Source organism: Echeneis naucrates, chromosome 7 (assembly GCF_900963305.1).
Source record: "Echeneis naucrates chromosome 7, fEcheNa1.1, whole genome shotgun sequence".
In the NCBI taxonomy this organism is placed as follows: Eukaryota; Metazoa; Chordata; class Actinopteri; order Carangiformes; family Echeneidae; genus Echeneis; species Echeneis naucrates.
This window is the reverse complement of record NC_042517.1, coordinates 18847878-18872179: the sequence shown is the minus strand read 5'-3', so window position 1 is coordinate 18872179 and position 24302 is coordinate 18847878. Positions and strand designations below refer to the sequence as shown.

General features: G+C 40.7%; 1 protein-coding gene across 1 annotated transcript; it reads right to left on the bottom strand.

Moving 5' to 3' along the window:
• Window positions 1-1270: 1270 nt before the first annotated feature.
• Window positions 1271-23286, bottom strand: LOC115045889 (collagen alpha-1(II) chain-like). Its single transcript, XM_029505848.1, has 53 exons — window positions 23008-23286; window positions 19867-19883; window positions 19700-19732; window positions 18966-18998; window positions 18724-18777; window positions 18243-18344; window positions 17761-17838; window positions 17281-17325; window positions 17100-17153; window positions 16820-16873; window positions 16420-16473; window positions 16221-16274; window positions 16036-16089; window positions 15899-15943; window positions 15620-15673; window positions 15428-15472; window positions 15239-15292; window positions 14711-14809; window positions 14530-14574; window positions 14330-14428; window positions 14183-14236; window positions 13963-14070; window positions 13792-13845; window positions 13513-13611; window positions 13320-13373; window positions 12888-12986; window positions 12734-12787; window positions 12568-12621; window positions 12433-12486; window positions 12159-12212; window positions 11677-11721; window positions 11364-11462; window positions 10521-10628; window positions 10359-10412; window positions 9960-10013; window positions 9782-9835; window positions 9032-9085; window positions 8805-8912; window positions 8604-8657; window positions 7286-7339; window positions 7026-7187; window positions 6715-6822; window positions 6334-6441; window positions 6089-6142; window positions 5865-5972; window positions 5712-5765; window positions 5507-5614; window positions 5360-5413; window positions 4716-4823; window positions 4290-4578; window positions 3354-3541; window positions 2991-3233; window positions 1271-2874 (listed from the first exon to the last, which is right to left on the bottom strand). Exons 1-53 carry the CDS (start codon window positions 23099-23101, stop codon window positions 2728-2730), a joined length of 4266 nt encoding a protein of 1421 aa, XP_029361708.1. The 5' UTR covers window positions 23102-23286; the 3' UTR covers window positions 1271-2727.
• Window positions 23287-24302: the final 1016 nt, after the last annotated feature.

Here is a 24302-nt window from a genome sequence, read left to right as displayed (position 1 = left end):
AAAAAGCTTCTCCTCCTTTCTGTGATTTTAAAAATCACCCACATTTTTTATAGCCATCAAAACATCCATCTTGTACCAGACATGTCTCAGTATTTGCTGAGCAGGGGAAAACAAGTGGCCCTGAAGACGCTCACAGACTCAAACAGTCTCTGTGGTTGTTTTTCATATTTTTTTCATGCCATCTCACATCTATTTATAGTTTTGAATCTCTTGTGGTCATTTGTGCCTTCTTGGTTATTTGGCATTTATTTTTCATCATTTTGACTCTGGTTCTTTTGTCATCGTTTCCATTTTGTGGTCAGTTCTCTTTGTTTTGTAGTTTTGTTTTGCAATCACTTTTTGTATGATAGTTATGCATCTTGTCATCTTGGGGTCATTTGATGCCTGTGTAGCTCTTTTGCTTTTCTTTGTGTTTCACTGTGTGAAAAGAAAAGAGCCACACACCAAGCCTGCTCCAGTAGGTCCTTCCATTATGCAGTTGATACAGCTCTTTGCATTTAGGATTTAAAAAATTGTGTGAAGCAGGACCGACCTTCTTTGTGTCACTTTGAGCAGTTTATCAGCATTCTTTCTGCTCTGCTTTCTGCTCTGGACCAAAAAAGAGGTTTCAACTCCTCTTCATTCAGCAGTGCTCCATCACACCTGTGAACACACTTTGATGTGCAACATCAGCAGAGTTCCCCTTTCAACTGTGATCTATTTTAGGTTTTTCCTAGTCTTTAACAATAATTGTCATTGCTTTTTCATTTTACAGTTTTGACTTACAGTATAGTGATGCATAGGTTTTTTTTTTTTTTTTTAAATCTTCTTAGCTATAAAATATATTGTAGATCCTTTTGTGTTTGGATGTTTTGTGGGTCGTATTTTGGATAAGAATCTGTCACTGGAAAGACTTAACCTTTTACTTTTACTCAGGGCAGACCAGAGAGCAAGCAGGCCGCAGCTCAGACAGGTTCTGATGCATCATTACTCTGCAGAATACTTGATTCCAGTCAACAAAATGTTCTTTATTTTTATGTCTATTAGTTCAGACAAAAAGCCAATGTCACCTGGACCCACCCTGAAACCGCAGAGCATACGCATTGTCTGTTCCTTTTTGTTATATGAGTTCTCCATTTGAAAACACACTTCAGTCTTAAACTCACACACACAGATGCACACACTCACAATCAAGAGGAACTGACCTCAAGAAATACAAGTTTGACAAAAACAAACAAACAAAAATAAAAAACATTTAAGTACACATAAATGGTTCTGTTGAGAAAAGAGATACATCCTCACGCCATTTCTTTTTTTATTCAAAACTCAATTAAAAATCAACTTCGTTCTTAATTCGGTTTTCCTTTTATTTTCCAATTTACAGCAATTAGAAGTGTAACAAAATAAAAACAAAAATGATCATGGTCATAATAAAATTAATTAAAAAAATGTACACGCCCTCACACACACAGAGACAACCCACCCTGGTTGTGTTTTTTTTTAAGCGACTGTCTGTAGAGTCCCGCGTTCAAGCTTTGGGGATCTGGACTCAAAAGGGAGGTTTCCAAGTAGCCCCTGTCCTCCCTGTATTAACCCGGCTGCACCCCTCCTCCAGGGTGGAGTGTGAATGTGTGGTGTGAGGCTAGTGGGAATTCAGGTAGGGGGAGAGAGAGGAAGGAAGGAAGGGGGGGGGCATCTGGTGGAGAATTACAGAACTCATAGCACCTTCTGAAGAGAGAGCAACCCAAAGCAAAGCTGGCTGTTCAGCCCCAGATCCACCTGAAAGCTAATGTTTTGGTCAGCTCAGATTTAAACTCAACATTTTCACTTTGTTTTTCAGCGTGAGGTAGCTTTAAACAATCTGGATGACTACAATAAAAAGGCAAAATTAATTTCCTTCAAATTCTTAAAAAAAAAAAAAAAATTCCTTTTTTTGTGTTGGAGAACTGGGCCTTCTTCTGATGGGCAGTCAAGGGGTACAGGACATTGAAACATACATCCCAAATGTAGCCTCACTTTCCAAAAAGTGTTGGTGTGCATATAGACACATGTACACACAAAATGTGGAAATATATATAAAACCATCTGGTTGTTTATAAACACAGACTTTTACAACAATAGAACCAAGGATTTATAATACACAGTAAAGGTTTTGCTCCTGCACATGATGGACAGGCCTGGAGCACCTGGATTGGATTTTACTTACTGAGAATATATATATTTTTGGTCTACACTGATTCAAAATGCCATATTTGTGTGTCAGGAGGGAAACAGGGAGGGAGGTGGAGTAGGACTGGGACAGAGGTTGTGCGGCTGTTCTGTAGTGGAAAGGGGGGCTTGTCGTACTTACAAAGTAAACCCGTCCAGTCCTACCTCAACTCTGCCCATTCAGGTTAGACAATAAATAAGTGACATCAAGTCATGTTTCTGTTCTCCATAACTTGTTCGCTTTGTCCCTCTTCCTCCTGGCTCTGACTCATTCCCGTCAACGGTGGGCCATGGGAAACATGACTGGATCTCAGGAAGCGGGTTGACAGAGAATGCTGGTGTGGTGTAGAGATATTGCCGGTGCCCTTCAGTGCTAACATCCAGGGAGTACAACTTGGAGAGCACTTCGTTGTGAGAGAAAAAGCATCAATTTTCTTTTAAAATTTCCAGTCTTCTTTATTGTGGAAGTGTGTGTAATGTTTCATGGTTGAGTTTCATTTTTTTCCTGTTACTTGGGGGGGGCCATTGTGATACTCCACTTTACAAGAAGCAGACTGCGCCTATATCCACGCCAAACTCCTGATCCGCTCCTCCGATGTCCATAGGAGCAATGTCCACGATTGGCAGACGGGAGGTCTTCTGTGTTTTGTACTCAATGACAGTCTTGCCCCACCGGTCTGTATGTTTCTGTTGGTTGATGGTGGAGAAGTGTGTTAACAATAGTCTTATTATGCAGTGACAGTTATATTCAGTTTAAGAGATCTTTTTTTCTCTGGTTCTGTTTTGAAGCTCTCTGTTCTCACCTTGCAGCCATCCTCCAAAACGCTGTACGTAAAGCGACTGTTGCCCTCTGCGCGGATCTCCACATCGTTGGAGCCCTGCAGCAGCAAAGCCTTCTTCAGGTTGCCTGTGGTCTGGTCCATGTAGGCAATGCTGTTCTTGCAGTGGTAAGTGAGGTTCTGGGAAGCCTCAGTGGACAGAAGCCTCAAGAAGGTCAGCTGGACACTGGCAGCGTTGGCGGCAGGACCATCCTGAGCGTAGTCGAACTGCAGAACCAGACAGTGATCGAGGGAGTTAATCATCAGCCTTCATGTTGGAGATCACTTACTTCTTTAGGATCAGCTCAATTTCTAGAAACAATTTTAAATGATTTCTAAATGACTCACATGGAATCCTCCATTCATGGTCTCTCCGAACCAGATGTGTTTGCGGTCCTTGCTCTTGCTGGTCCACCAGTTCTTCTTTGGAACCTTGGCAATGCTTGGGTAGACGCAGGTCTCTCCAGTCTCCATGTTGCAGAAGACCTTGATGGCATCGGCTGTGCTGCCAATGTTGGGGTCAACCCAGTAGTCACCTGTAGAGATGAGGGCAATCAGTTAATATGGAGTGAAACTGAGAAACTAAATCTTTTCGATGGATTATACCCAAACACCACGTTAGGTAAGTGTTTCCCAGAAAGTGTACTTAGAATAGGTGAAACGTACTTATATACTCAGTTCTGTATCACACAATAAAACATTTCAGGGTGCTAACCAGAAACCTGATTTTCTCTCTCACCTTAGGTAAGTGAGTTATACTTGAATGCATTCACAGAGTTCACAGAGCTAAAAACTTCGTTCAAACTTCGCTCTGTGAACCACCCTTTCCTACTGAAGCTTTCAGAGACGAAAGAAATAGTTTTGGGCTTTCAAACTCAGCTCTTTTGATTTATTTTTGGATGGAGTGAAATGCAACACTGGGAACCAAAAGTGCAAAGACAGGATTGCCTTAGTCAGGGTTCATATGAACATTAGCTGCCCACCCAACTCTAGTCATGGTGAGAGTTTCCGGAAGTCACTAAAATCTATGTACATATGCCAAACAACTGACATGTCTGTACATCCCAATCAAACTGTCTAAGAGCTGCACTGGGGCTAAATACAGACAAGGCAGCAACATTTCAAGTTTCTCTTAATCTATATATATGGTGCCAGAAGGAACACTTTATAAACATTTTATAAAGAAAATTTTAAAATAGATGTATTCACCTGTTACCAACATGTTTAAGACTAAACGTGAACACGTCAGCAAAATTTTTTTCCCAACCAATTCGACCTGCTTACCGCTCTTCCACTCAGGGTGGCACAGTTTCAGGTCTCTGCAGGTACGAGCAGGGTTCTTCTGGGAGCCATCGGGGCTACGCAGGTTCTCAATCTGACTGTTGAGGGACTTGAGTGTGGAATCGACCTCCACGTCGTGCTGCCTCAGGGAGTTGGATGCCTCATCAGCCCTCATGTACCTCAGAGGATCAGGGGATTTCTCTGTCTGACCCAAACCGGCGAAGGCAGACATATCAATGCCGGGGCCAGGAGGACCAGGAGGACCAGGGGGTCCGGGGTTACCAGGAGGACCCTGAAGTAGAACAAAAGAAAGAAATGGATCAGGGAGGTGAGATGAATCATGTGTAATAAGAAAGCACATGCATAGTAGACTGTGCAGTTTGTTTTCTGGTAATTGTAGATCTAATTTTTTAACAACATTATACGCACAGCAGGACCAGTCTCTCCAGAGCGTCCACGTGGTCCAGGGGGTCCAATAGGTCCAGGCTGTCCATTAGAGCCATCTTTGCCAGCAGGTCCAACTGGTCCAGGTGGTCCCTACACACACAGTCAGTTTTATATCAAGAGAAACTAGTGTATGCTGCTTTTTTGTGTTCAAGTGTTCAACTATATTTCATATATTTTAGATCCACCACACAGTCTGGGTAAGAGGAAAAAAAATCAGATAAACCAGTTTAATCACCTCTAGACCCTTTGCCTTATTATGGATGAAGATTATATGTATGGTGACATTTCCCTTCATTTTTCTTATCATGCAGAGTGCTTAGCTAATCTAGAACAGATACTGAAGTCCATTTCCGATCTCAGCAGGAGTGATTTCACCAATAACGGTCTGTCTACCTCTTTTCCTTGCAAAGAGTAATTACAAAATGCCTCAGCTGCCCATCTTATCGCAGCAGTGGGTAATTAAAGCAGGTGGCCCCTCCTGTCCCCGGCTTTGTCAGGTGATTGGAGAATTACAAAAAGACTAACCTGTGCCCTTCATTACCATCATATATACTGGCTGCTAAAACTGCAGGATGGAAATATAATACAAAATTTTCTTCTCCTTCGCTTCAGGTCAGATTTCTTACCTTAGCACCACTTGGTCCTGCAGGTCCAGCTGCTCCAGAATCTCCAGCGGGACCCTTTTTGATAAAGATAACAGATCAGAGGACAGAAAGGATGAATGAGGAATACGCCTGAGCTGAGCTAAATTCATGAGATTTTGGATTACTTACAGGAGGTCCAGGTAGACCCTGCAGACCAGTGAAGCCACGGTGACCCTTCTGTCCCCTCTCTCCAGATTCACCAGCCTCTCCTTTGTCTCCACGAGGTCCTTGGGGTCCCTGGAGTAAATGTTGTCATGTATGATAATGTCTGTCTGTATATATGCAGCCCTTTACACAGAGAAAATCAAATACAGTGAGAGATAATGAGACTTACAGCCATTCCTCTTGCACCAGCGGGTCCTGGGGGTCCAGCAGGTCCTTGAGCACCCTACTCAAAGAAAAATGCTGTGAGCGCCTATTGCTGTTCACATTTAATTTATCAAATAGCCTACAATGCAGCACATTTTCAATGTAATGTGTTACTTACAGCCTCTCCTCTGTCTCCCTGCTTGCCAAGAGGTCCGACAGGTCCAGGAGCACCAGGGGCTCCAGGGGCTCCAGGGGCACCAGCAGGACCAGTGTTACCGCGCTCTCCCTAAAGGAGGACACAACGTAATAACGCAAGATGACATATGTTTGTCATCACGGGATATTTAATGTTTGTTAGACTAGTTCTAGTTGGAGTAACTGGATTGGATTTTGTTCTCTCACCTTAATTCCAACAGCTCCATCCCTACCAGGAGGTCCATCTGATCCAGGGGTTCCCTGTTTGGTGACATGGGGCGCATTTAGTTTGTCAGTGCAAACTAAAAATGTTATTTCTTTTGTATAATTTCAATATAGCATTTTCGTTTAATTTACTTTTACTGAAGATGTGATCATTGTTTTTGTAAGTCCAAGTGGATAGTAACAGATATTTGACATTTTGTTATTGTTAGCATCTTTTCAATTCTGACCTCTCTACCAGGCTCTCCAGCAGGTCCAGTAAGTCCAGGGGGTCCTACTGGTCCAGGGGGTCCACGGTCACCAGCAGAACCAGGACCTCCTTGTTTACCAGGCTCTCCCTAAATACAAATTAAATATTTTATTACACTCCAAGAATAATCTTTGGACTTTCAGAGGGTCTAGTTTCTGTGTTCATTCTGTTAAAAACAGAATTAATCCTTTATTAAAATAAGAGCGGAAATTGCAGTAAGATGAAGTTTTACATTATTGAATACGTTTTTAAAAAGGCAAAGGATTGTGTGAAAGTAAGACAGATTTGGCAGATTGCAACAACCTAGACTTTTAAAAACTGCTTATTTGGGAAGTTTCACACATGAAATAAAAGCACTTACAGAAGGTCCAGGGAGACCAGGGAAGCCTCTCTCGCCACGCTGACCAGGCAAACCAACAATACCACGGGATCCAGCCAGACCCTGAGGACCTGCAGGCCCATCAGCACCCTATAGGAGAAGCAGAGGGATAGCAGAAAGGAGAGGACTGAGTCACAAAGTGTGGCTATCGGCTTTATCTGAATTCAGAGTAAGTGGAATCTGTTTCATTCAGTTGTTTTGTGAATATAAATCTGGAGCATCAATGTGGTCTCAGAGCCTGACTCCACTGACAAGTTCTAAAGGGTTTTTGTTTTGTGCAAAACCAAACTCACAGGTGGTCCATCCTCTCCAGGCTCTCCTTTCTCTCCTTGGGCACCAGGAGGTCCGCGAAGTCCAGCATCTCCCTGTCTTCCCGTGGGTCCGGCATCACCACGAGCGCCCTTTGGTCCGTCTTTACCAGCAGGTCCAGCAGGACCAGCAGCACCAGGGTTACCCTATGACGGTAAGACAGCAATTAAGTGAGCACAGAAACACACAAGCACAAGTTATTTAAACTGACTCAGGAAGCACTTATTATTGATGAAGTACTCACATTGGGGCCAGGAGGTCCAACTCTGCCAGCAGCACCGGGGAAACCAGTGGCACCCTGTCAAGGATAAAAAAGAGTTCACTAAGCATAATAATTAACATACAGTTGGAGGCCAATATTGATGTACAGGTGTGGCAGAGGCATAGGCCAATGTATTTTCAATATGTTTTGAGTATTATTTAAATCTCTTTAAGAATGAAAGCCATATATATGTTAGAATTGCATTTTTCACAGCAGTGAGGGGCTCAGAGTGAGTAGTTTTTGATACATTATACTTATTCTGACTTAATGATTCAAATGAAATTTGACTAGATTGGATGGCATTACTTATGATTTAATACAACCATGATAAAAAAAACAACAGTGGCCTGGTTGAAAGTAATATTGTCACATGCCATTTATGTTGGACTGCACTTTTATGTGCTCAAGATTCAAACCCAAATCTAATTGAGCCTTTTACTGACATTGCTATCTTGGGTCCGCATATTGTAAGCTCATGTAAAGGCCCACAGGCTGTTATTAATCTTAACCCTAAACCAATCACTGCTGTATAGTTGTCTTAATACACAAAATTCAGCTATTGGGAAGGTCTAAAGAACAACTTTGAATCCATCATTATGATGCTGATACAGGCTGTCCTTGTCTTATGTGAGATGGTTCAACTGGGCCGACAATGAGCCTGCTGTGCTCATTGCTGTTTGTAATTAATTGTGGAGATTGTTTTGAATGTAAATTAGGATAAATAGTTTTCCCTAGAAATTGGTTCATATCCACCTAGTAGACTGTCTTTATTTTGCGTGCAAACATGCATCTGTGTGCACACAGAAAGTTATATGCCTCCATGCTTGTATACACTTCTACAGAACTGCAATTAAAAACTTCCATCATATGTTAACTTTTCTGTTGGTTTCTCAACTAAGCAAATAATTGTTTAGTTAATTAAATGTCAAAAAACTGTGAAAACTCCCTGTCATAATTTCCAAAGGTTGAAGCTTGTTTCTTCATATGTCCTGTTGGTCTGATCAGAGAAATTTTGCTCAAATAAGAGAGCAAGTAGAATTAATGAATCCTTGATATTTTAGTTTGAAACATTTGAATATTGATTTTTGAGATATATTTTTTAGAGTAGGCTTAGTTGTTATGTGCGTGACCACTGAAGTAAAGCAGTAACTCAATCAATTTAATTCAAATGGCCGAAGGACCAGGAGTCTTAAAGGTATACTCTATGTAATGTTATGTGCCTTCTCTGTATCTGCATTCAGCTGATATATTGTGTTCTGTGATGATCAATACACATCACCCATCAATTTGTTTTACTTACAGGAGCTCCCTGAGCACCGCGAGCTCCTTTAGGTCCAGATACACCAGTTGGTCCCTAAAGAAAGCGGAACAACAACTAATGATCATCTGACACAAGTATGACTTTAAAGCACTGCAAATATTCATATGTAAGATGTGTCATTTGATCCAATATATGTATATCAATCTGCTTTTTGTACACTATTTTAGGTGAAATACCTACCACAGGTCCGGGGGCTCCAGATGGTCCCTGAGGTCCAGGAGAACCAGCCTCTCCTTTCAGTCCGGACTCACCAAGCTCTCCCTTGGCACCAGGCTGACCATCTGCACCCTGAATATGTTTTACAAAGCAGCAATATATGCAGAATGGTAACAAATTAAAATGAGAAATGCTTTTTTCCAGTCAGCTCATTAAAACTAAAGATATTTAGGTATGTAGCCTTTACATACAGGAGGTCCAGCAAAGCCAGCTGGTCCAGGAGGGCCGACCTCACCACGGTCCCCCTGCAAGAGGACAGGACAGTCAGCAAGAGAAAACCTCAGGCAAGATATTGAATATTTAAATAAGTTATGGGTTAGGGTAAAACCCTAAGCTTTTTGGTGCATGACACTGAAAGTTGTAAGCAATGTGAAAAAATATGCAATGTGGTCATTATCCAATTCTACTTTTGAATTCACAGACATTACTCTCGTTATAATTTAAGTGTCAAACTTTCTTATCTGATAATAAGGATATACAAAGCCAGGTCTGCTGTGAAAGGCCAGAACTCTCAGTAAATCAAGTTTTCAGCTGGAAATCTGTTTTTGCTTTAAAAACACAAAGTTTCAGTCTGATTAAGTTCAAGGTTACTAGTCAGTGACAATCCCCATACACTGTTAAAATTAACTTTAGTGATGTGGCTGTTTGAGCCACTTATAGTGTTGTTGTAATGCTATTAATTTGTTAGCAGCAGCATCATACCCACTGTAGAGGAGACAATGCTATTACCTGTATGAATTGAATATTTAATGCTGTTTTTAACATTGTTCTCCTCAAATACAAATACATTTAATTGTGGCACAAAATAGATTAACACCTGCATGTTCCTCCATCAGCTAGTAGATTATTATTATTATTATTGTGACCCACATGTACTCACACAGCTGATCAGATAGGGTGTGTACTACATATTGTGACATTCCACTTGAAGAAGTACTTACAGGAGCACCGCGAGCACCAGGAGTACCAATTGGTCCACTTGGTCCAGTCTCACCCTAGTTTGAAAAGAAACACTTAGTTAAATATCAACAATAGGGATGGTAAACTCATCTCTAGTTCATTCAAATACATTTGTTAATCAGCCCTTTTAATAACACAAGGTAACACTGTTATTCTTACCTTGGCACCATTGGGTCCAGATGGGCCAGGGGGACCAATTGGACCAGTCAAACCCTAAGAAAGAAGAAAGCATGAATGTCTTTAGGGTACAGAGATCAAACGTCACTGTTTTTAATTAATGTCTCCTTCACTCCATAACACTAAACTAACAGAAACCCATGATTCATGTTGGGGTGGTTGGTGGAACAGTGGTTAAGCACCAAGAAATGCAGCTTTGTAGGTTTGAATGTGAGCATGAATGGTTGTTGATCTCTCTGTCTCTATATGTTGGCCCTGTGCTGGTGACTTGGTGACCATAGAGGCACACTGCACTCTATGCTGGGACTGTCTTCAGATCCCTCACAATCATAAGGAATAAGCAGCATAGATAAAGGACTGATGGATTGATGTTGAACTCACTCTGGCACCATCTTTTCCAGGAGCACCCTCAGGTCCCTTCTGTCCATTGTCACCCTGTGAGACAAAAAGAAGGCTTTAAATTTAACATTTCACTGCTGAGGTAATCCATACTGTTAAAATATGCATCATTTATAACAGTGACTAAAAGAAACTGCTACTCACTCTGTCTCCTTTAGGTCCGGGGATTCCGCCAGCACCTCTCTCTCCAGGCATACCCTGCAGGCCAGGGGGTCCCTGAGATCCAGGAGCACCAGCCGGTCCAATAGCTCCCTGATTTAGAAACAGCACATCACTTGTCGGTCAATTTTTCTTGTCTACAAATTTTCTATCAAATAACTGAACCTAAGTGTGGACAACATGTTGAATCTCAGATAATGCTATATAGATAAAATAATTAAATTTATAGTATTTACATTATTTGCTACATGTTGTTAAAAGCCTGAACAGTTCAATCATTTATCTGAAATATGTGTCAGCTGTGTAAAAGGAGAGCAAGCCATTTGACAAAAGATGGGCACTATTCTATAAAGGTATTATATAGATTAATAAAAATGAAAATAGTAGGAAACAGATTGGCTGATTGGCTGACTGTCAAGTGGCACTGCCATGATTTCCAAAGATTGCTCAATGTTAACACAGACATTATATCTCATTCATTTAATTTGTGGAAAAGAAAAAAAAAACCCTGAAATGTAAAAATTAATTTGTGGCTTTACAAGCACATAGGATGGCCCAGGCACAGAGACCTCTGGAGTCTTGCCACAAATAGATGTAATTTAAACTAGGGTAGGTCAACTTTGAAATAGACATTTTGTGGTTTTCTTGATTCAGAACCGTCAATTCTGTTGAGTCGACTTCTGCAGAGAATCTTTGAAGATGTACGCTGGACATGCTGAATGATTGAATGTCCAGTGGAGAACCTGCTGTTTTAGCCTGCTACAGAAGGTACTCATTGATGTGTTGGACACTATTTAGAATCTTAAATCTGTTTCAGAGTCCACTGACCTTGGGCCCATCAGATCCAGGTGTTCCAGGGAGTCCACGAGGTCCCTGAAGACCCTGAGGTCCAGCACCACCCCGCTCACCAGGGAAACCACGTTCACCCTATTAGGAGACAAGAAGAAGCTGGATCAACGGGAGAAAAAGCTTCAGAAGTAGACACTACTTGCTCAGCTGTGTGAGGTGAGAATGTCAGGATGATAACCAGCAATGGAGTCTTTAATTTACAGCAATGTATATGTGTATGTGTGAACTGTAAATGATAGCACCACATAAATGTTTTCCCATGCTTTGTAGAAGACTGAACATAAACACTCACTCTAGGTCCAACAGCACCAGGAGCTCCACCCTCTCCGGGAACACCCTGCAATGAGAAAGCACACAATATTTTAACACTAGTCTGGATGTGGTCTCAGTGTCTGAAATTTCTGAAATTCTACTGAGGTTTGATTGTTAGTCCAAGTATAAATTTGAGGTATGTTATGTTAAAACCCATTCATAGTATGTACTGAGAGGAGGACATTGTGATCTTCACAGCAGAAATTACACCTTTTGGGTGCTGTTTTGTTTTCCTGTCTCTGACAACAACATAGTTGTAACAAGTTTGAACCAGGAGCAGTTTTTGTCCTTTTTCTAGCCTTCTGGAACAGTTGGCTCATATCATGTGTGTGACATGTTGTTGGGAAGTTTTCACTGCCCAGATATACTGTTGTATGCAAAGTAGGTGGTAATATGGGAGCTCTAAGATTTTTGAGTTTGTGTCTAGCAGGTTGCAGGTTGAAAGACACGTTAAACACTCACCTGATCTCCAGGTTTGCCAGCCTCTCCAGGGGCACCAGATGGTCCTGGCAGACCCTGTCCAACAATAGCAAATGAATAAGTTATACTTTATAGATTAGATCATTACACTTATAGGCTTATAACTTTGCTGTCTCTCCAAAAGAAATCAACCTGAACTAACTGTCTCGGAATGAAAATGTCCGCTGATATCTGCTTGCGTCAATATTCAAGACTTGGGGTATGGATATTGTAGGTAAATTTGTTTACCAAGGATTTGATGACAGGATAAACTCACCTGGAAGCCAGAAGGTCCAGGCTGTCCTTGCTCTCCTCTCTCTCCAGCTGGTCCCTACAAGAAAACCAAATGCAGGAGATCAGCCAGAAGCAAAGACAGGTGAGAATATTCTTAAAATTCTGCTAAAACACTCACAGCAGGGCCAGGTGGTCCAGCAGCACCAGTCTCACCATCTTTTCCAGGCAGACCCTGTACAGAGAGGAGTACTTAACCTATGACAGATAATCTGCAGGCAGAAAGTGATGCATCCATTTCTAAGGTTTGTGGGAAAGTAAAGTATTAATTGAGAAACTGTACTTACCCTCAGACCAGTGCGTCCCACAAGACCCTTCTCTCCGGGCTTTCCAGGTTCACCCTGTTGAAAAGACATCACATTAAATGACCTGCAGTGTTATGAGTATGTTATGAAATCAATATGTTTCCATACTGTTTTCATAAAAACCCTAAATGCATACATTGGCTCCCTTTGGTCCAGGGAATCCCATCACGCCAGGCTGCCCACGGGCTCCCTGAGGACCAGGTGGGCCAGGGCGACCGTCCTCACCAGCAGCACCCTGTGAAAGGCACAAGGTAAAAGTCAGAAATCAGCACTGAAAAATTCACTTGTGTGCTAATCATGATTACATGATGGAATAAGATTATATGGTGTGCCTAAACAGAGCTCAGGCTCTGGTTGGTCAAACAGTGAGGAAACATTTCAGTTCGCAGCCATACTGTCGAAATCAAACGTTTACCATTTTAACTTGTTACAGACCTAATAGCAAGGATTGTTTTTGAGCTAACCATTCATTTACAGTGTCTTCCTACAAATCCCTGTGTCATTTTAGACCTTTAACAGGTCTATAAGCATGACAGACAGCTATACCAAAGGATTTTAAGTCACTCACAGAGGGTCCAACTTTGCCCTGTGGACCAGCATCTCCGGGACGTCCAGTAAGACCCTATGAAAACCACAAACGTTATTAGAGATTCACTCAAGAACTAGGAAAACTTGTAATATTTAACTGGTTCAGGACTAAAAATAACTTTGCAACATTGTCTGCCAGATTCTGGGCTAATGGTTGAAGATGCCAGACTCACTCTTGCTCCAGGGAGGCCAGACTCTCCTGTGCGTCCAGGGTCTCCAGTCGCACCTTTAGGACCAGCAGCACCAGGAACACCACGATCACCAGGGGCACCCTGAAGAATATAAGAAAAAGCTAAGTCAGTTTTAAATATCAGAGGGTTAGATATCTGTGGTCGAAATCTCACGGCTTTGTTGTCAAAGAAGCTTTTCAGCTGCATTACTGAGAGCAAATGGAGTGAGTGAACTGAAATGAATTTGGACTGTTTAAGAATATAATTTTGCACTGGACCCACCTTTGCACCAGCAAGACCATCCTGACCAGGGAAACCACGGTTACCAGGAGCTCCCTGAAAAAAATCACAGACAGACACACAAATTTGATCAGACAGGGCAAAATTGCAGCTTCAGTTTATAAATAATGTCAGTTGTCAAAAATATTATTATGATATATCCTGATTACTAACTCTCTCTCCTGGAGGTCCAATTGGTCCGGCGGCTCCAGGCTCTCCTCTGGCACCTCTCTTTCCTTCTTCGCCAGCAGGGCCAGGGGGACCTTGAGGACCAGCAGGGCCCTGGAAAAATGGAGATATCTCAGCATCTCTACTCTGTAGTCTAATTCTAAACGATTTTGTCAAAAGATTGCAGTCATAAACACTGGTATAAAGTTAAAACTGGGTAACTCACAAGTTCTCCCTTGGGTCCAGCTTCACCTTTGAATCCAGGAAGACCAGGGTCTCCCTAAACATGGAAAGAAAGATTAAAACAAAATTGATAAATAAAAATGTGAAAAGTATTCAAGTTTCACTCAGTTTTAGATTCTTTTAGACTCACAGACTGTCCTTTTGGCCCCAGAGGTCCTGTAGCTCCCTGTGGTCCAGGTGGGCCACGTGGCCCGGGGAATCCAGGAGCACCAGCAATGCCAGGAGCACCCTTCAGGAAAGAAGAAAGATATAAAATATCAGAATCAAAATAAATACTAAAAAAAAGGGTATCAATGATTCTAAACATGTAAATACAGAGAAAGAGCTTACAGCAGATCCCTTAGCTCCGGGGATACCATCAGTACCAGGGTTACCCTGTGCACAAAAAAAAAAAAAAATAATAATAAGTCAACAAAAAGCAATGAATCAAGAATATATTTAAAAGACAACATGAGAATGACCATGAATAGTATAAATTAGTATAATCAGGATAAGGGATGACAAAACAAACCGATGGTCCAGAGGGTCCGGGTGATCCTGGAGTACCAGCCTCTCCACGTGGTCCCTGTGCACCCTCAGCTCCACGGGCACCAGTAGGACCAGCCTCTCCCTGACAAGGCACAAGAAATTCATCGTTAATTGGAGTCAAGGATTTTTTCAAGCTTAGAATTAAACGATTTTCCCTCCATGTGGGAAAGATGAGGACAGTGTTGTTTTCCCTAGTTATCTCGAGCCTGTAAAGTTATCACTACCTTGTATGGCTCGTACACAATATGTTTCCACGCGTACGATAATACATATCTCTTCTGATCTCATAAACTATAAACCCTCATTCAAAGGAAGGCAGCTTAATGGCTTGAAAAACCAGACAGAAGTGGGTTCTAAGCAACCAGACTGAATAAAGAGTGATCAACTTTCTGAACATGGTGTTAACCACTTGTGGTTTGAATGGCACTAACCTGTCTTTTACTGCTTTATTTTAATATGTGTGGTGTTCTGCATTGAAATAATGTTTTATGATGCTGTGGTCTGTACAAACTTTGGCTCCTGGGGATCCTGGGAAACCGGGAGCTCCAGCAGGACCAACAGGCCCCTGTTGACAGAACAAAAATTTGCAGGTTAGGACTGACATCAGATGAATGCATAATTTTTGCTAGGTATTTTGTTGCAATAAGTCATTAAAACTAAGTATATTGATTGGATGTGAGGTGGGAACTATTATACGTACAGGTGGACCAGCAGGGCCGGGCAAGCCATCATTTCCACGGGCGCCCTGATGAGTGAGAAGACAAGATAGTTATTTCTGTGCATCATAATATGGAGACCATGAATTTAAAACGGATTCAAAGCTATTACAAACGGCATATTGGAAACATATTGCAGCTCTGTAGACTGAAGCAGATATAAAACAGTTACTCACAGCAGCTCCTGCAGCTCCAGAACGTCCTCTCTCACCAGGCAGACCACGAGGACCCTTTAACAGAGGTTATAGTTGATCAGTTTTCTTTTGATAACTGTAATTTAAATACACAACTAATATAACTGTACACATTTAACTATGACATATAATCAGTAATCACACAGCCTAGAAATAAAATATAAATTCATGGGACATTACACCTTTGGTTATCTTGTTGTTTTGTAGAAGAGCATCCTGAATAATGTGGCAGACCAGAGAAACTGTAAACTGCAAACTCACCATAGGTCCAGGGGCACCATTCTCACCAGGGGCACCAGCTTCACCCTGATGGGAGCAGAGATCATAAAAGTTAGAAGATATGAAGTGAAAACAATTGTGAGTTTATAAAATCAGTAAAGATAATGTTGGGATCCTACCTTGGCTCCTGCAGCACCATTCTCTCCCTTAGCTCCGTCCAAACCAGGGTGACCCTACAGAGCAACAGGAAAGTACCCATCAGGACACACACATCATTCAGGTTCTTGAGATGTAATGAAGGTGTGTCAAGGTTAATGTGTTAGTTGTCCTGCTTCTGTTTTGCAGTGAAAGTTAAAACACTCACTCTGTGCCCTTTGATTCCAGGAAGTCCAGGAGTTCCAGGGAATCCACGAGCTCCCTGTAATAGAATTTAAAAATAGCTTTTGTCTCAGGGAATTTTCATTCATCTCGCCTTTGATTGGTAACCCTGAATATATAAACAGCTGAGATAGTTTTGTTTAAGTATGGAATGATCAATTATCGATCATTTGCACTTTTCTTACCTGAGGCCCTGCAGGTCCACGCTCACCAGCTTTGCCAGGTTTGCCAGCTTCACCCTAAATAAAAGTAAACGGAAAGCAAAGGGATTAGTTACAGTAGCTGCATTGCGCTGAGCTTCACTCTCAGAAAATAGACAGTGCCCCCTTGTGGCACATTGAAGCCACAGCAAAGTCCAAGTACAAAGGAGGAAGATTGATCAAAATCATTGGCAAATAATTGGGAAATAACCTGAAATAATGAAATTATTAATTGGAAGACCTGGGATGAATGTATGTGTAAAACATTTTTAAAATAATTTTCTGTAAACATGTCTTTTTCTTTAATTTTGGCTTAGACCAGGTTTGGCCATTCTTGTTTTGATGAGCAGTGGGTTTCATGTGTAGATAAAGCTTTGCTACTTACATCACTTCCTGGTTTTCCGGAAGGTCCAGATGGTCCACGAGGTCCCATCGGTCCCTGTTGTGACGCAAAGTTAGAGAATCCACTTAAAGGTGATTAGAAAAATCATTGATATAGTAAGCACTGTTTGATCGTGTCCATCTATTGAACTAAATGCTTTCACTAAATGAATTCAGTCAGCTGTGATAGACTTGAATATGCCTTTTATTCTATATATTATCAACAATTGCTCTGTGACAACAGGTGCTTTAAGTGAACTCTATGAACAGATGTTTATACTTACAGCTGGACCAGGTTCTCCAGCCTCTCCAGGGGAACCTTGGAAACCCTGTGGGCCCTATAGGCACAGATGACAAAATAAATTGTTATTTATCCATTCATATTCATGCCAAAAATTCTTCATATATGTCAACATTAGCTGTTTGATTATCACCATGATGTAAAGCTGTACTGTATGTACTCACAGGGGATCCAGAAGGTCCAGGTGGTCCACGAGGACCCATAGGACCCTGCAAGTGAAAAAAAAACTTTACTCAGTTTTTTTGTCTTGCACGATATGATAAAGTGGGTGGCTTCAAAAGAGAACTAAACATTCAAAGTTATTGAAAATTATAAAAAAAAAAAAAAAGTAAGCTAAGCACCATTTTGAGTATCTTTTAAAGTTATCTTCTTAAGATACTTACAGTACCATTGGACAACATATTTTTTACACACACACACACACACACACACACATATATATATATATATATATATATATATATCATAGCCACCAGGTGGCAGCATCACAACCATCTTAGTTCATTTCAACTACTTCCTTTCAGGAGCAGTTCATGGCAAGCTAAATGTCAGCAGTGGTGTTTTGTGACAGAGCAACTGTCACCAAGTACTTATACAGCACATTTGTTAAGCAAAATGTGCCAATAGTTGTCAGCTCTACTCACCATTGGTCCTTGCATCACACCCATCTGCGCACCTCCAGCCTTCTCATCAAAACCTCCAGCCATCTGAGCAGCAAAGTTCTGTAAAATCACAAAAGTCAGCTTACGTGGTTCATCTTTCTCGAACTTAAAGGCTTTGAGACACAAACTGATAACATAAACTGACTGCCTTAAAGAATCTACACATGGAAAATGTGCCACCTGCTTCTCCCAAAATAAACCATAATTCCAAAGTCAAAGCAAAGTTACATTCAAAGTTAAATCGGTTTCATCCATTCTCTGCTTTGCAACAGTTCAAATAAGATTTACTGATGGAAAAAGTACTGACAATCATTATTTTCTTTACCATTAGGATATTGCTGTATACTTCCATCTGTCTTTTTGTTGAATCAACCCTATCCATTTTCATCACTGTATTGTGTGACATGAGCATATGGTGTGGAAAATTGTTTATGTTGTGTTTTAGAAATGTCCAGCAAACTCACCCCTCCGAGCCCTGGTGGCCCAGGTGGTCCAGGTGGTCCAGATGGTCCAGGATTTCCGGGGGTGCCAGGTTCACCATCTCTTCCTCGAGGTCCAGGATTTCCCTGAAGAGAAAATTGTAAAGTTTTTTGTTTTTTTTTTCTTTTAATTTGCATGGCACAAATCAAGTTTTTGGAAGCTTGTTGGTTAGAAATCATGCCTCTACCTGGTCATACTGCTGTCAAACCTTTGTTCTAATTCTTTACTTTGGCTCATGCATTATATTCCCGGTCTTGCCTGCCTGTGGTATACTGAGTGGCAAGATGTTTTTCTTGAATTTTCTTTCACAATTTCACATTTGCAGATGAATTCTCATATGTGGTGAATGATTATCATTGGATGTTTACACACTGGCCTTTTATAATCAGATGTTGAAATCACAATATGGTATTGACATGGATACATTTAGAAAGATTTCTAGAATTTTTTGGAGGGGTTTCTTACCTTGTCACCCTTTGCGCCAGCTTCTCCACGTGGTCCCTGCTCACCCGGGGGGCCCTGCAAAATAAAAAATCATTGTCTTAGTAAGGATTACATAAAACGCCTGTTCATAGGAAGACTATAGTGAGCATCAAAAGCCACCTATCAAACATAGTCACAATAAATGAGGAATAAGGATTGTAAAGTAAATATATAAATACAAAACATATAGTAAATAAAATATAGTAAAAGACTGTAGTATTTACCATTGGGCCGGGTGGTCCCTTTGGTCCTACAACCTGCACGAAGATACAAGGAAAGCTCTTGTCAGATGCCTGTGATAGTTATCATAAATGGCCCTTTATTTCAAGAGCAGTCTTTCATGCTGATTCCAGTTGTGCTACTTTCTGAACAGCTAAAATGAGAGAACATTCCAACTTTGCAGGAGGTGGACATTAAGCCAAATGAACACAGTGTGACAAGGATTTCGGTTGACAGGACAAATTTTGCTCAAACATCACCTCCTCTTAACCTCTGGTTTAGCAAATTTTGCTCACCTGACGTGCACTTTTAGTAAAGTTGCTGAGGGGATCTAAGCGGATTTGAGTGGGTTCATTATGCCCCAGGAATGCAGGGTTTGTCCTCATTTAATAGAAAGTCCAACAAAACATTGTTGTAGTTAGTTGTAATTGTATTGATGAAAACTTTCTCTAAATTAAAAAGTTTAACACTAAAGAAAAAGTGAAATAAGATAATTATTTTACAGTTGAACAACACCAAATCTTCAGAAACATAGTATGGGATGATTATAAGTATAAATGTGACCTAGCATTGATTCCAACAGAAATAATTCTGAAATTATTCCAAATATTAAGATAATTAAGATATTAATTATCAGTTGGGAGTTAGACAGTACACTTTATACCCGGGCCAGTAATGAGTTTGTGTAGAAAGCAGTTTTTCACAAAGTACTAAATGCCGCAAGTTCATTCATACTTACATCGGCAATCTCTCCTGGTTCACCCTTCTGGCCCTGATTGATAAAAAAAGAAACAAACTTAGAGTCCTGAAAAACCTTTCTAAAAACTAAAAAACTCTAGGTGTTTCCATTGTGTTTTTAGTTGTGAATGTGAATCGATGTCATTTAAGCACAATGCTCAGCCTCACCTTAGCACCAATTATCTCTGATGTTGCAGATGAATGGATGAAGGGAAAAAGAGAGAACAACATTAAAAATGAACAACATTTTAGACATTTGACTGATTTGGCATGTACCCTGTGATTCTTAAGATAGGAGACCTGCAAAAAATCTAATGATGCTAAAGTGATCAAATAGCATTCATCAACCTAAAGGAAAAGAGCCCATCCACATTATATTATTAATGAGAGATGAAGGAGAAGCAAGAATGGTCTAAGAGATGAGAATGTGTTTAGATCTTAACTAATGTTACAAAGATAGCAAGTTATGAGCTCAGCTTTTTGAGTAAAGCATGGCAGCCAGTGCAAGTAAATGTTTCTTTCAAAGTACGATGAGAGGTTAATACATAACAAATCAGTTATCAGCTGAAATAGTCAGTTTTTGATGGCCTGCGAGAGTCATCATAAAAATTGAGCCATCAGCAAAACCAATGATTTTTTAATGGAATTACTTATTTTAATAAATTAATTAAGTGTAAGAGCTTTTTCATTTATTTGCAATCATTGTAATTATTTTTCAAATTAAAGAGGTTTTTGAAGAAACCACAGGAATACTTATGAGGCCTTGAAATTTTGGCAGGTTCGTTTATTTGGTCTTGACATGAGACCTCATTCATCAGAAGTTCTGAGCACCCTGGTCCATCTCTGACTTAAGTCACCTGAGGATACCCCTCTAAAGTAAATGGGTCATATGGAGTTATGGCTCAGCATGAAAATAGACATCATCTTAGCCATGAGTTAAAATAAGCATCTCTACTGGTTTAATTGAGGACTAGACAACATTAATCAGGATGTGATAGGATTGTGATTATGTTGATTTATCTGATCTCCAGGAAAACCAAGAGGCTCACTTTGGAATAGAGAACAGCAGGTTCTGCCTGAGTAAAAAGTCATTATTGAAATAACAAATGATAAAGCTATGACCTTTTCTGGAAGCCAAAACTACTACACCAAATTATTATCAGTGTCTACAGCAGCCCTGATCGGGCACATTTGGATCCTGCGCCAGTTCCCCTTCCAAAGTGAGCTAGGAGGGAGATAAATGCAAGCTACAAGAGTAATTTATTTATGGGTATGTGAATAAATAAATTACAACCAATGGGGGCACTGGCATCAGCAGGGCAGATGGGACAGCACTCTCCAGATGGGATGATAGGGTTGGCACACTCTTTGATCTCCTCGCAGATTATCTCATCACACAGAACTGCTCCGCTGTCGCACACACAGATGCGACAAGGCTCTGGCTTCCACACATCCTTATCATTATACTGCTGGCCTTCCTGGATGCAGCCACCTGCCTCCTCTGTGGTGGCCAGCAGGGGGAGTGTGGCAGCTTGACAGAGGAGGCATAGCAGCAATCAATGGAAAGAGAGAAATGTTGGTTGAAGAAAGTGTTAGATGCAGAAAAGTTCATAAAGTCTAGTTGGTAGGTGTTGTTACAAAAGTTGGTTTAAGAAACAGAAGTGAGAATAACAGGATGAAATCGAGTCAAACAGTAGGGCCAGGAAGTGGGAGGGGGGTAAAATGGAGGAGGACTGGTTCATGAATGAAGTGGGGACATAAAAAAATACAAGTTATATTTCATCAAATAAAAGCTGTGAACACTTGATAATCTAGAGTAAAGTTGATAAAAAAAAAAATCTGCATTCAAAAGATCTGGTAATACAGGAATTATGGATGAGGTCTTGCTGTTTTGATGCTGAACAGGTGCTGGTTTGACCCAAAAATATTCTGGTACAAACACAAAGTTGTAGAGCACAAGAATGATTTAAACCTATTTGGGAATTTGTGCAGGAGGTAAATGCTCATATTTATCATAAGGATAGTATTATAGTAGCATAAAAGGTTACAGTTAACAGTAAGTCCTAGTTGTGGTATTTGACATTGCTGGCTGAGTATATTAAACCTGCAGACCAGTTCTGTTGCTTGTATGAATGAACCTCTCTTACAGGGATACTGTGCCCAATTGACAAGCTGCTGCCTTGTGTAAACAGGGGTTCCTTCAAAATATCTCCATCTGGGTCCCATGGCTGTGTTAAGTGCCAGTGTAAACACTTTAGTGAATTAAGAATGGGAGATTTGTTTAATGCACAGAGCTTAGGGCCTACCGACTGTTATTTGTTTTAAAGCATTTTTGTGAAAGTGATACTTTTCGTTACAATGCTGTGGAATCAGAGATTGGTTTGGCTATTGGAAACTGGAATGTTATGCTCTCTCTTCCACAACAATTTATGGCTTAATGTGTTCCTAAAAGCTGATGAATACTAGGAGAGAGGGCGTTGGAAGTGCATCATGCTATAAATACAACTATATGTCAATCATCTGTTGACTCCTGCTGTGCACTTTGTCCTCTGTCCCTCTCTCTTCTTGCTACCCTTTGAGCCTGCTAGTCTGGGTTCAAACACTGTCTGACCCTGTCACTTCACATCATATAAAAACCCTGAGTCTGCTGGTGTGAAGTGTGTGAGGTTCATTTTTCACATCTTAATCTCACTTTAGATTTTCCCACTAATTGATAAATAATTACTTCTAGAAATTCATGAATTGTATCATAACCTAGATCAAAAAGACATTTGCTCTTCTAAGATAACGGTATGGAATTAGGGCAGCCAAAGCCATTAAATGCATCAGGAATGTTGTGTAAGCCTATATGCTTCTGAAATAGATTGCTACAATAAGAACAAATGGCAGGAATGGCTGAGCAGCAGGAGCCAGATGAGGACAAGAGGACACTTGTTCACCTGGTCCTCCACTCCAAACAGATGTGCCTTGACAGCCTCACCTATCCTACAGAAACCTCTCCAATCACTTACTTGGAATGACTGACGAAATCCTGCTTGACAGTATAGATTTATATCATTTCCAAATAACTGCATAATTAGAAATAACATGCAGTCTATCTGACCAAAAAACAACAAACAAACATATGAGTTGAACAAAGTTGCACTCTCTTCATTTGACATCATACCACTTTTTTTTAGCCACAATTTTTCTATAACATCAGTTAGAGAAAATTGGGAGAGCAAACAAGAAGTCAGCAATGACATCAGAACAACAATACACATTTTTTTTCCAAGTAAAAAGAACGTCAAGGAAAACTTTTCAACTTACGGTCATCTTCTTCTTGACATCTGACCACGGATAGTAAAACAACTTGGGATGCTACAAGTAGCACAACAGTCCTTGAGTCCACAAAGCTGAACATGTCTAAATATTAGACATGCAGGAGCTTGGGTGAGAAATTAAGGGATGGAGGAGACCAGGCTTTCAGTCAGTGGTGTGTGAAGTGTTTGTTCCCAGAGACTTATGGCACCATGCAGTCAAACCCTCCAAAATCTAAGTGGAATCCAACGCGGGGCCCAGCTGGCACTCTGCACCCACCGCGTCAGGGCAAGCACCGCGGTTTTATGTCCACTGTGCCTTGTATGGATCTTCGTATATTCCAAAATACCAGTCCTTCCCCCAGACCCCCTGTAATGCTGAAACCTGAACCTACCTCCCTCCCCTCAATCCAGCAGCATCTACTCTCTCAGGGATTTTTTTTTTTTTTAACTCAAGCCCTCCTTCCTCTCTTGACCTGCTTGGCCTGCCCAGACCAAGAGATGCACCTTCACTTTCACATTAAGAAGGGAGCTACATCCAATAGAGCAGAGGCCAAGCACTGAGCCAACTACACAGGACTGTATGAGGGAATCATGAAATCCCCAAACCGCCTAAATAAAACGGCTGAAGAACTTTCAAAAGACCATACTCTGGAAATGTATAAACAAACAAAAGTACTGTCTTTATCAAACAAGCTTCAATTCAGTTGAATTAAATTAATTTCAATTAGTGGATGAATCACAATTTTCCTTCCATCGCTGTCTAAAGCAAGCTGCAAACACTTTCCTATCCATGAACTAAATATTTGTACTATTTTACCTGACTACTATAAGAAGTAAATTAATGAGAGGATAACCCATTTGAGAGGATATTAAAGAAAGGTGAGTGTCTATAGAGTAATGTGTCAATAGAGCTCAACACTGGGTCAACAGGGTTGTTTGTTTCAGTCTAGTCTCTTGGATTATGGATTAATCTGCAGATTTTAGACAGTCTGAAAGTGTTGAGCTGACCAATCAACTGTGCAGTTGTGTCACGCTCACATTACATTTAAACGCTCTGCGAGGCTTGTCCCTTTGGACAAAGGCCATTGGCAAGAGGCTGTGAGGTCCAGTTATAAGAACAATTGTACTCATGTGAAAGTAAATCTCCTTTGAAATATGAAATAGGACGTTACATTAGCATCACTTGTGAAGTGCCTACAAACGACTTTAATGTCTGTAGATAACTCATCCATATTACGTTTAATTGTTTGGTAAACCCCTTAACATATTTTATTTTGCCGTAATAGCAACATTTCTGATAAA